This window comes from Scyliorhinus torazame, chromosome 10 (genome assembly GCF_047496885.1).
Source record: "Scyliorhinus torazame isolate Kashiwa2021f chromosome 10, sScyTor2.1, whole genome shotgun sequence".
Taxonomy (NCBI): Eukaryota; Metazoa; Chordata; class Chondrichthyes; order Carcharhiniformes; family Scyliorhinidae; genus Scyliorhinus; species Scyliorhinus torazame.
In genome coordinates, this window is record NC_092716.1 from 139,443,520 (window position 1) to 139,457,290 (window position 13,771).

Below are 13,771 nucleotides of genomic sequence, written 5' to 3' on the forward strand. Positions count from 1 at the left end.
GAAAGTACAGCTCTTCACGCCCCACATCCTGTAAGTACGGCTCTTCACGCCCCACATCCTGTAAAAACAGCTCTTCACATCCCACATCCTGAAAGTACAGCTCTTCACATCCCACATCCTGTAAAAACAGCTCTTCACGCCCCACATCCTGTAAGTACGGCTCTTCACGCCCCACATCCTGTAAGTACAGCTCTTCACATCCCACATCCTGTAAGTACAGCTCTTCACGCCCCACATCCTGAAAGTACAGCTCTTCACGCCCCACATCCTGTAAGTACGGCTCTTCACAACCCATATCCTGTAAGTACAGCTCTTCACATTCCACATCCTGTAAGTACAGCTCTTCACATCCCACATCCTGTAAAAACAGCTCTTCACGCCCCACATCCTGTAAGTACAGCTCTTCACATCCCACATCCTGCAAGTACAGCTCTTCACGCCCCACATCCTGTACAAACAGCTCTTCACATCCCATATCCTGAAAGTACAGCTCTTCACACCCCACATCCTGTAAGTACAGCTCTTCACCCCCCACATCCTGTAAGTACGGCTCTTCACACCCCACATCCTGAAAGTACAGCTCTTCACATCCCACATCCTGTAAGTACAGCTCTTCACACCCCACATCCTGTAAAAACAGCTCTTCACATCCCACATCCTGAATGTACAGCTCTTCACATCCCACATCCTGTAAAAACAGCTCTTCACGCCCCACATCCTGTAAGTACGGCTCTTCACGCCCCACATCCTGTAAGTACAGCTCTTCACATCCCACATCCTGTAAGTACAGCTCTTCACGCCCCACATCCTGAAAGTACAGCTCTTCACGCCCCACATCCTGTAAGTACGGCTCTTCACGCCCCACATCCTGTAAAAACAGCTCTTCACATCCCACATCCTGAAAGTACAGCTCTTCACATCCCACATCCTGTAAAAACAGCTCTTCACGCCCCACATCCTGTAAGTACGGCTCTTCACGCCCCACATCCTGTAAGTACAGCTCTTCACATCCCACATCCTGTAAGTACAGCTCTTCACGCCCCACATCCTGAAAGTACAGCTCTTCACGCCCCACATCCTGTAAGTACGGCTCTTCACAACCCATATCCTGTAAGTACAGCTCTTCACATTCCACATCCTGTAAGTACAGCTCTTCACATCCCACATCCTGTAAAAACAGCTCTTCACGCCCCACATCCTGTAAGTACAGCTCTTCACATCCCACATCCTGCAAGTACAGCTCTTCACGCCCCACATCCTGTACAAACAGCTCTTCACATCCCATATCCTGTAAGTACAGCTCTTTACGCCCCACATTCTGAAAGTACAGCTCTTCACCCCCCGCATCCAGTAAAAACAGCTCTTCACACCCCACATCCTGTAAAAACAGCTCTTCACACCCCACATCCTGTAAAAACATCTCTTCACATCCCACATCCTGTAAGTACAGCTCTTCACACCCCACATCCTGTAAGTACAGCTCTTCACCCCCCACATCCTGTAAGTACAGCTCTTCAGACCCCACATCCTGTAAGTACAGCTCTTCAGACCCCACATCCTGTAAAAACAGCTCTTCACACCCCACATCCTGTAAAAACAGCTCTTCACACCCTACATCCTGTAAGTACAGCTCTTTGCACCCCACATCCTGTAAGTACAGCTCTTCAGACCTCACACCCTGAAAGTACAGCTCTTCACACCCCACATCCTGTAAAAACAGCTCTTCACATCCCACATCCTGTAAGTACAGCTCTTCACATCCCACATCCTGTAAGTACAGCTCTTCACATCCCACCTCCTGTAAGTACAGCTCTTCACCCCCCACACCCTGAAAGTACAGCTCTTCACATCCCACATCCTGTAAAAACAGCTCTTCACACCCCACATCCTGTAAAAACAGCTCTTCACACCCCACATCCTGTAACTACAGCTCTTCACACCCCACACCCTGAAAGTACAGCTCTTCACATCCCACATCCTGTAAGTACAGCTCTTCACACCCCACACCCTGAAAGTACAGCTCTTCACACCCCACATCCTGAAAGTACAGCTCTTCACATCCCACATCCTGTAAAAACAGCTCTTCACACCCCACATCCTGTAAAAACAGCTCTTCACACCCCACATCCTGTAACTACAGCTCTTCACACCCCACACCCTGAAAGTACAGCTCTTCACATCCCACATCCTGTAAGTACAGCTCTTCACACCCCACACCCTGAAAGTACAGCTCTTCACACCCCACATCCTGTAAGTACAGCTCTTCACACCCCACATCCTGTAAGTACAGCTGTTCACGCCCCACATCCTGAAAGTACAGCTCTTCACAGCCCGCATCCTGTAAGTACAGCTCTTCACAGCCCGCATCCTGAAAGTACAGCTCTTCACGCCCCACATCCTGTAAGTACAGCTCTTCACGCCCCACATCCTGAAAGTACAGCTCTTCACACCCCACATGCTGTAAAAACAGCTCTTCACACCCCACATCCTGAAAGTACAGCTCTTCACACCCCACATCCTGTAAGTACAGCTCTTCACACCCCACATCCTGTAAAAACAGCTCTTCACACCCCACATCCTGAAAGTACAGCTCTTCACACCCCACATCCTGTAAAAACAGCTCTTCATACCCCACATCCTGTAAGTACAGCTCTTCACCCCCCACATCCTGTAAAAACAGCTCTTCACACCCCACATCCTGTAAGTACAGCTCTTCACACCCCACATCCTGTAAAAACAGCTCTTCACATCCCACATCCTGTAAGTAAAGCTCTTCACCCCCCACTTCCTGAAAGTACAGCTCTTCACACCCCACATCCTGTAAGTACAGCTCTTCACCCCCCACATCCTGTAAGTACAGCTCTTCACACCCCACATCCTGTAAGTACAGCTCTTTGCACCCCACATCCTGTAAGTACCCCCAGATCCAGTAAGTACAGCTCTTCACACCCCACATCCTGTAAGTACAGCTCTTCACACCCCACACCCTGAAAGTACAGCTCTTCACACCCCACATTCTGTAAAAACAGCTCTTCACACCCTACATCCTGTAAGTACAGCTCTTTGCCCCCCACATCCAGTAAGTACCCCCAGATCCAGTAAGTACAGCTCTTCACACCCCACATCCTGTAAGTACAGCTTTTTACACCCCACATACTGTAGGCACAGCTCTTCGCATCCCACATCCTGTAAAACAGCTCTTCACACCCCAAATCCTTTAAGTACACATCTTCACAACGCACATCTTTTAAGTACAGCTCTTCACACCCTACATCCTGTAAGTACAGCGCTTCACACCCATCATCCTGCAAGTATTGCACTTCACACCCCACATCCTGTTCGGACTCCATCCCATTCTCCCAACTCTTTTGCATCCGTTGTCCCTGTTCCGATGATGCCACTTTCCAAAACAGTGCTGCTGAGATGTTTTCATTCTTCATTATTCGTGGTTTCCTACCCAATGTGGTCGACAGGGCTCTCAATCATGTCTGACCCAACTCCTGCACCTCTGCTCTAACCCCTTCCCTCCCTCCCAAAACCAGGGTACAATCCCCCTTCTACTCCCTTTTTACCCCACCAGCCTCCACTTTCAATGAATCATCCTCCGCTAGTTCCGCCAACTCGTCTATGATTCCACCACCAAACACATCTTCCCCTCACAGTGCCTTCCACACCCCCCGTGAGCATTTTGGAGAGACTGTTCCATCCAGGATACCCTACCGCACGCTTTCACCACCCCCAACACCTCACCCTCTTCCCATGATAATCACAAAAGGTGTAACACCTGCCCCTTGACCTCCTCCCTGCTCACCATCCCAGGGCCTAAACACTCTTTTCAGGTGAGGCAGCGCTTCATGTGCACCTCCTTCAATCTGGTCTATTGCATTCGCTGCTCCCAATGTGGTCTACTCTACACTGGAGAGACTCAACACAGACTGGGTAACCACTTTGCAGAACTCCTCCGGTCTGGCAGCAAGCAGGGCCCAGACCTTCCTGTCGCTGCCATTTCAACTCACCATCCTGCTCTCACGTTCACATGTCCATCCATGGCCTGCTGCAATGTTCCAGTGAAGCCCAGCACAAACTAGAGGAACAGCAGCTCATATTCTCATTAGGCACGTTACAGCCTCCTGGACTTAACATTGTGTTCAATAATTGCAGGCTGCGAATTCTCTCCTCCACATTCACCCATTTTTAATTCTATCAATTTATTTTCCTTTCTTCAAGTGGCCTGCTTTTCCCTCACCATTCCCCCCTCCCCCACCCAACTTTGGACTATCGGTTCCCTGTTCCTGGTTGCCCTTTGACACACTGCTTACCTTTGTTCTGCCATTCACACATTCTAATCTATTTATGTGCCACTATCAACATCCATCTTAGCTTTAACCATGCCCATTTACGTTCATTTTGTCATTCTGTCCACACCATCCTTGTCAATCTCCGCCTATTGCTGCCCCCCTATTCAGCCCACTACTTCACGCCCTCCCACAACAGTATAAATCTGACTCTATTTCCAGTTCTCTCCAGCATTGACAAAGAGTCATCCAGACCTGAAACGTTAGTTCCCTTTTCTCTCCACAGATACTGTCAGATCCCCTGCAATTGTCCAGTATTTCCTGTTTTTGTTTCAGATTCCAGCATCCGCAGTAATTTGCTTTTATATATTATAAATTATTGGTACTCGTGGTACTGGTTGAGAAACCTGAGGTTGCCCTGCTCCCACCACCATTGTGTCCCCAACCTTATACAGGTCCCCAGTGTCTAAATGTGTCAGGTTTAAAATTCTCTTTCTACTGTTCAAATAATTTTATCATGTCATCCCTCCCTACCTAATTTTTTCCAGCTCTGCAACCCTCAATACATTCTTTCACCTCTGGGCATTCCGAACTCCCTTCATCTGCCTGAATCTACTCTGGAATTATTATGCTTAAACGTGTCCAGCTCTCTGCTTTCCTTTAACACCCTCTTCCAAGCCATTTCTTTGACTAAGTTTTTAGTCACGTTTCATGAGTTGGTGTCAAATATAGTCATTGTGTTTCAGTGAAGTGCCTCAGGATATGTCTTGACATGGTGCCACCTGAATGTTGGTTGTGTTTTTCTGTTGATTGTCAAATGTTTGTGAAAATCTCAATAGTCACAGAGCAGAGGATCTGCCAGCTCAAGCTAGTCTAGTCTGCACATGATTCCACTCTTCTGAAGTGGGGTGACTCTTAAAGGCTTCTGAAGTGATCAAAGACATGAAAACAGCATGCAATTGGCCAGCTGTCAAACTATGACAATGTTCAGGTCATCCCTCATTGATATATGATGACCAGAATTCTCTGTTTCAGATACTACGTGCTGATGCCAGGACTGAATTGTGTGAGTTCTACAGCCCCGAAAGCATGCAATTTAGGATCTCCTAATGGGCTAGCACAGCCACCACGTGGAACTAGTGCAATTCGAACAAACGCTGGTGTGTGATTTGCCAGGGTCAGGGATGGCACTCGAGAGCCTGACAAGCAGGACCTGTATATAGGTACTCCACAACCCACACACCCTCACCCAGCCAAGAAGCTGTCACTGGTTGCGCCAGAGCACACCCATCCCATTGATGGGCCGGCTGGGGCCAGAGGGTATCTTGAGGGGTGGCCTGGGAAGGTACCCAGAGGATCCGTGGCACTAAGTTCACAGTGGGCAGTCAGCGGCATGTGCAGCCACATGGCTGCCTTGCAGGCTGCAGCAATGCTGATCCGTGCCAATCCACCCCATGGCCCCATGGCCCACCTCCTAGCCGCCCCCACTACACACCCCAGCCCTGGCAGAAGACCACTGGTCAGCAGCACAACTGTCAGCACACTATAGAGATGTTAGACACTTTTTGTACCCCCTCTCTCTCCCTCACAAGCCACAGTGCCTGGTTCCTTTTTTAAAATAAATTTAGAGTACCCAATTCATTTTTTCCAATTAAGGGCCAGTTTAGTGTGGCCAATCCACCTAGCCTGAACACCTTTGGGTTGTGGGGGCAAAACCCACTCAAACACAGGGAGAATGTGCAAATTCCACACGGATAGTGACCCAGAGCCAGAATCGAACCTGGGACCTCAACGCCTTGAGGCAGCAGGGCTAACCCACTGCCCCACCGTGCTGCCCTCACAGTGCCTGTTTCCTGATTTTAAATACCATAAGTGAACCTTGCTGTCAGTAATTCCTCCTGCTGGACCCGGAGCACTCTGTGGGGGGCCCGGAAATTGCCAGACCAGGCCAGTTAATGATATGCCAATGGCGTTTACTGTAAAATTTGCACGCCCACACTTGCGTAGAACACATTCACGCTGCTGTCAAGGCACCAGAGCATGGCATTCCATCAGCCCGGCGCTGGCCTAGGTTTGCGGCTGATCCGCAATTCTCCTTCCGATCGTGTTCTCGATTCCAGCATCACTTGACGGAGAATCCAGCCCGGGCTTTTAGATGAGATGGAAGAGAATGCCACACATCGACCAATCAACTGGTTAAATTGCCTGTTGCAGCTCCTTAGCTTTCTCAGTCCACCATTGGTTCTTGATTTCGCTTGTTCTTCTTTGTATCAATGCCTTGGCTAATTGATGAGCTCTCCTCTTTACCATGCTGGTTATATTGTTTTGTCAAGTGTGGACAGCTTTCCTCTTGTTGTCGATGAGTTTTTGGATGGTATGGTCATTCTTGTCAAACCAATCTTAGTGTTTCCTGGTCTTGTAGCCGATGGTTTCTTCACAGATTGAGAGGATGGCTGTCTTCAGCTCTTTCCAGTTTCCCTCCATTCCATTACAATGGACGTTTTGGAGATTTTGGAGACAACATTGTTGGAAGTTCGCCCGTCTGCTCGGCTCTTGAAACCGCTCATCATTGATCTTTTTCCTGAGCTGTTTCTTCATCTTCTGATGCTTCTGGTGGAGTTTGAAGGACATAGAGGAACGGATGAGAGGGTAGTCTGTCCAAAAGTAATTTGCACTGGTCATTACTTTGGTGATGAAGGCATCGGATGATGATGAAGTCGATCATCTGTGAGTGCTTTGATCGTAGATATCTCCAGGAAGTCATGAACTTGTTTTTTTTGGCGGAACAGTGCGGTCGTGAAGACTTGCTGGTGTTTCGTGCATTTGCTGAGCAAGAGAACCCTGTTGGAGTTGCAATTCCCAATTCCTTCTTTTCTGATGGTTTCTTTTCAGAGTTGGGAGTTCTTTCCAACCCTGGCGTTGAACTCCCCAAGGAGGATAACCTTATCATCCTCAGGAATGTTGGAGCGTTTGATGTCCGGTGTGGAGTAGAAACATTTATTGGACTCATCATTGACATCAAGGGTTGGAGCATTGGCACTCACAACCGATGCCTGGTGGTTCTTGGAAGTTGTAGACAGAGGGTGATGAGGTACTTGTTGATGCCTACAGGGAGCTCCGAGTTTGTTCTTGATAGCGAAATCAATTTCACGCGTCCTGTGTTGATCATTGGGTTTTCCCCTCCAGAAGAAAGTGTAACCACCGCCATCTTCCGTCAGCTGCCCTTTGCCTGCTCTTTAGGTTTCTAGCAGGGCAGCAACATCAATGTCGAAGTGCCTGAGTTCATGCGCAACAAGGGCAGTTCTCCATTTCGGTCAATACTTTTGCTCATTATCCGTGAGGGTTCTTTGATTCCAGGTTCCTAAATTCAGTTTAACTTTGATTTTCTGACCGTAGGTAAATGAGCCTGCTGGATCCGGTTTCCCAGCCAGGTTAGGGATGGAACAGACTATTTTTCGGGCTTTTCTAGTCCTTTCCCCATGTGGGGTGAGCATAGTGGATCCTGAAGAGGGCTGCTCAGTCGTGACAAAAACTGCCAAAATAATCTCTTTCTCCTATTCCAAGAGCGAGACGACACAATTAAATTGCACCGCCTATGTGCCGGTTCGAAGCTAGGGACTTCCAGATCTCACGGTCCTGTTCCCATCACCTCTTGCTGATGGCCGGGGGACTTGCCTGTGAGGGGGGGTGCTGGTTTCCTCTAGGTAGATGCCTGGTGCAGACATTTTTTAACGTGAGTATGACATTGCACAACAGCAGACATGCGGTCCGTGACAGGGGGTAGGTCCAGTTCCAGTGGCAAGAGAGCCTCGACGACTGGACACTTCATCGGCCATCGCAGCTGTTGATATATGGCTATCTTCTGCCTGATCAGCCATTGAGGACTTGTTTTGGATTGCCCTTTGTCTGGTTCCTACCCTCTGACGTTACCATCATGCGTGACCCTGTTAGGAGCCTTAACACTCCCGATGCTATAGCTCTCGGGATCAACAGACCATTCAAGCCTCTCCACCGCGGCAAGGTGGCAATCTAAGGAAAGGCTTATTGAACTAGAAGATATATGAATGTGATGAGACCAAATGGAATATTCAGTCTCTAATATTGGCAGTTCTATTTTCCGTATCCATGATTGTTAACATGAAGTGTAATTTTCTTTCATTTTTCATGTCAGCCTTGTTCTCAGCACATAACTCACATAATATGAGATGCTGTCACTGGTTTATTTATCGGTAGATAAATATAATAGCTGTCCAAAGAATTGTCCTAGAGGTGGCTGAAATCTTTTGAGCATTCATTTAGATCTTTCACTTGCTCATTTAACTTGTTTGAACATTGCTCTGTCTGCATTTGTAAACAAAACACAAATATCAAAACGAAGAACTTACAACATTATTCAAATACCAGGGATACGACTACAAGTAAGGCTGATGTAATATTGAGCTTCTAATATGGGCAGTTCTATTTTTCATATCCATTACTTAACCAGATGTGAGGATTTTATCCCGTGTAAACATATAAACTTATTTTTAGCGCCTCAGTCTCGAAATATGAGATGCTGTCACCTCTAAATTTATTTATAATTAACTATAGTAGATTATTGCCATGAGATGCCTAAAATATTTTCATGCCTTTTGTCTTGCAGGACAGGCTATCGTAACTTCAAGTAAATCAGGCGTCTGTAATTTCACTCTATGTACTAAGAGCTGTGAAATTTTGAAGTACACCGGAAAATGTCACACCACCACAGCACCCAGCACTACACTCGAACCAACAACAACAGTAACAGTAACTCCCAGCACGACAGAAACAACAAGTTGCTCCTGCACAGTCAACGGAGAAGTATTATCACCAGGTAAGTGTATCAGATATTGAACCTCTGATATAATCGCTCAACACACCATTAACCTGACTAGTCCTGCCTAGTATGTAGCATAATTAGCTGCAAAATCTGACTCACATTATTGATGCGAAGCTCCAGTCCTCTCCATCACATTGTTTGAAACAAGGTGGATGTTCTTTTATCAAGTTACATACATGTTTGGAAAATGAGTTGCTTTTAAACTTGCCATCTCTCTATTTCCAAAGTGATGTGTCTGCTACATAATTTTGGAAATGTCAGAATAGATTGTGGAAAAACCGACATCTTTCTGCTCTCCACATCTGAAACTATTATTCCAGATTTCATATTCACAATCTCATGGCATGAGTGAAAGATGCTAAATATTTCCACAGAGGATGCTCACTTCAGCTTGTTTCCCCAGTCCCACTGACCAATAGAGAGACCACATGCTGTCAATGGACTGTTGCTAAGCTGAATTCCAGAGATTGTACTCAAACTTACATTTGGCATTTCCAGTATAAACTCTCGCCTGTACAAAAAGGAGCACACAAATTCTGCAACTGTCTTTGCTTATTTCTTTGCTCTGGTTCATTGAACAAAAAAATACCTGTGTTTAGTGACTGGATCAAAAATATCCATATGTTTGTACATTCCGACAATGAAATGAAATTGGTTATCTGGATGGGACTAGTTTTATTCTGTGGGCAAGCATTTCTGCTTTGCTCACTAATGTGTTTGGTGCTAAAGACCTACTCTGGGCATTTAGTTAGTTAATTAACTTTCTCATTTAACTTATTTGAACATTGCTCTGTCTGCATTTGTAAACCAAACACAAATATCAAAACAAAGAACATACAACATTATTCAAATACCAGAGGTACGACTACAGTGAGAGCTGATGAAATATTGAGCCTCTAATGTGGGCAGTTCTACTTTTCATATCCATTACTTAGCAGATGTGTCAATTTTATCCTGTGTAAACATTATTATGGTCCAGGGTTTAGAGAACACCAAAGTATATCATGGAGGTCAACTGACCCACAACTTTTAATAGATTTTGGTTATGGGGAGCACAAAGGTCCACTTTAAAGGTGTGATGCAACAGAGATCTAAAGTATTTTTAAACAAAAACAATGTTTATTCTATGAATCCAGTTAACATTTTATAAACACACAGCAAACACCTTATCAACTACCAACACTAATACCCCACGCCCCAAAGATACAGTACTCTATAGGTAACCCTGAGTAACATTCCTAACAACATCCATAAGTCAAAGACCCTTTTAACAAAGACAGTAGGTTTGCATTCCTTACCGAAACAGGTATTACTTTGAAGTGATCAGGAGACATTTTTAGCATGCAGAGAGAGACTGAAATACACCTCCTTGGTTTGAATGCAGCTCTCTAACTGAAAACGAAACTAACACTCAGAGCCAAAAAAAGCTTCCCACTCAAAACGAAAGTAAAAAGCAGAGCCAGAGCCCAGCTCCACCCACGCAATGACATCACTGCAGCCACTTGAGAAGACTAACATTTCTTAAAGTGACATTCCCATGACACCTCCACCCAAAAAAAAATAATCCATCAACTTTAAGATTGTTTCATTTTTAACCTTATCACTTTCTTTCAAGCAAAATTGACAATAAATATACCTTTTTGTAGACAAAATCAAAACATCCAAACATTTATATAACATAGTCTATTTTAGGTCTTCTTCCTGCAACTGGAATCCCTATTCATTGACAGTCTCTTTGGACAAGAAGGTCTCTGCACGATCCATCCATTTCTCTACGCCTCGACATTCCTCTTTATGGTCAGATACTTTAGTTCAATCCGATAACACAGCCCCTTGTAATTCTCCAACACAGGAGCATTGTTTAACACAGCCCTCAACCCGTCAAATGCCTGTTGACATTCCGCTGTCCACTGAAATTTGCTACGATTCTTCAGCAAGTCCGTCAGCGGAGCGACCACACTGCTAAAATGCGGCACAAATGTCCGGTAAAATCCACTCATCCAAGAAATTGCATTTTTTCCCTTCATGTCGAGGGTATTGGAAACCCCCCAATAACTTTTGTTTCACATCCCGTTGAACCATTCGACCCTGTCTGATTGTATGGCCAATGAAGGTGACTTGGGCTTTTCCAAGTTCACTTTTGACTAGGTTTACGTCCAAACCCGCCACCTGATCAAATAACTCCATCAGATGCTTCAAATGTTCTTTCCATGTCTGACTAAAAATTACCAGATCATAAGAACATAAGAACTAGGAGCAGGAGTAGGCCATCTGGCCCCTCGAGCCTGCTCCGCCATTCAATGAGATCATGGCTGATCTTTTGTGGACTCAGCTCCACTTTCCGGCCAGAACACCATAACCCTTAATCCCTTTATTCTTCAAAAAACTATCTATCTTTATCTTAAAAACATTTAATGAAGGAGCCTCTACTGCTTCACTGGGCAAGGAATTCCATAGATTCACAACCCTTTGGGTGAAGAAGTTCCTCCTAAACTCAGTCCTAAATCTACTTCCCGTTATTTTGAGGCTATGCCCCCTAGTTCTGCTTTCACCCGCCAGTGGAAACAACTTGCCCGCATCTATCCCATCTATTCCCTTCATAATTTTATATGTTTTTATAAGATCTCCCCTCATCCTTCTAAATTCCAATGAGTACAGTCCCAGTCTACTCAACCTCTCCTCGTAATCCAACCCCTACAGCTCTGGGATTAACCTAGTGAATCTCCTCTGCACACCTTCCAGTGCCAGCACGTCCTTTCTCAAGTAAGGAGACCAAAACTGAACACAATACTCCAGGTGTGGCCTCACTAACACCTTATACAATTGCAGCATAACCTCCCTAGTCTTAAACTCCATCCCTCTCGCAATGAAGGATAACATTCCATTTGCCTTCTTAATCACCTGTTGCATCAGTAATCCAAATTTTTGCGACTCATACGTTAGCACACCCAGGCCTCTCTGCACAGCAGCATGTTTTAATATTTTATCATTTAAATAATAATCCCATTTGTTGATATTCCTACCAAAATGGATAACCTCACATTTGTCAACATTGTATTCCATCTGCCAGACCCTAGCCCATTCACTTAACCTATCAAATCCCTCTGCAGACTTTCAGTATCCTCTGCACTTTTTGCATTACCACTCATCTTAGTGTCGTCTGCAAACTTGGACACATTGCCCTTGGTCCCCAACACCAAATCATCTATGTAAATTGTGAACAATTGTGGGCCCAACACTGATCCCTGAGAGACACCACTAGCTACTGATTGCCAACCAGAGAAACACCCATTAAACCCCACTCTTTGCTTTCTATTAATTAACCAATCCTCTATCCATGCTACTACTTTACACTTAATGCCATGCATCTTTATCTTATGCAGCAATCTTTTGTGTGGCACCTTGTCAAAGGCGTTCTGGAAATCCAAATATACCACATCCCTTGGCTCCCTGTTATCTACCGCACTGGTAATGTCCTCAAAAAATTCCACTATATTAGTTAGGCACGACCTGTCCTTTATGAACCCATGCTGCGTCATTCATTCATAGCTTTCATAGAATTTACAGTGCAGAAGGAGGCCATTCGGCCCATCGAGTCTGCACCGGCTCTTGGAAAGAGCACCCTACCCAAGGTCCACACCTCCACCCTATCCCCATAACCCAGGAACCCCACCTTACACTAAGGGCAATTTTGGACACTATGGGCAATTTAGCATGGCCAATCCACCTAACCCGCACATCTTTGGACTGTGGGAGGAAACCGGAGCACCCGGAGGAAACCCACGCACACACGGGGAGGATGTGCAGACTCCGCACAGACAGTGACCCAAGCTGGAATCGAACCTGGGACCCTGGAGCTGTGAAGCATTTGTGCTATCCACAAGGCTACCGTCTGTCCAATGGGACAATTTACATCCAGATTCCTCGCTATTTCTTCCTTGATGATAGATTCCAGCATCTTCCCTACTACAGAAGTTAAGCTCACTGGCCTATAATTACCCGCTTTCTGCCTACCTCCTTTTTTAAACAGTTCTGTCATGTTTGCTAATTTCCAATCCGCCGGGACCACCCCAGAGTCTAGTGAATTTTGGTAAATTATCACGAGTGCATTTGCAATTTCCCTAGCCATCTCTTTTCGCACTCTGGGATGCATTCCATCAGGGCCAGGAGACTTGTCTACCTTTAGCCCCATTAGCTTGCCCATCACTACCTCCTTAGTGATAACAATCCTCTCAAGGTCCTCACCTGTCATAACCTCATTTCTATCAGTCACTGGCATGTTATTTGTGTCTTCCACTGTGAAGACCGACCCAAAAAACCTGTTCAGTTCCTCAGCCATTTCCTCATCTCCCATTATTAAATCTCACTTCTCATCCTCTAAAGGACCAATATTTACCTTAGCCACTTTTTAAAAAATATATATTTGTAGAAACTTTCACTATCTGTTTTTATATTCTGAGCAAGTTTACTCTCATAATCTATCTTACTTTTCTTTATAGCTTTTTTAGTAGCTTTCTGTTGCCCCCTAAACATTTCCCAGTCCTCTAGTCTCCCACTAATCTTTGCCACTTTGATCGTCGATGTATACCGCACAATTGGATAATCCTGAAACGATTGT

At 45.5% G+C, this 13,771-nt stretch overlaps 1 protein-coding gene across 1 annotated transcript in view; it reads left to right on the plus strand.

Annotated features, from left to right (window-relative positions):
* Positions 1-13,771, plus strand: part of LOC140430258 (uncharacterized) — a 148,928-nt gene that overhangs the window by 83,507 nt on the left and 51,650 nt on the right. Inside the window, exon 30 of the mRNA XM_072517685.1 lies at positions 8,938-9,147. Within this exon, the coding sequence (XP_072373786.1) occupies positions 8,938-9,147 (210 nt within the window). The remainder of the gene's footprint in view (positions 1-8,937; positions 9,148-13,771) is intronic.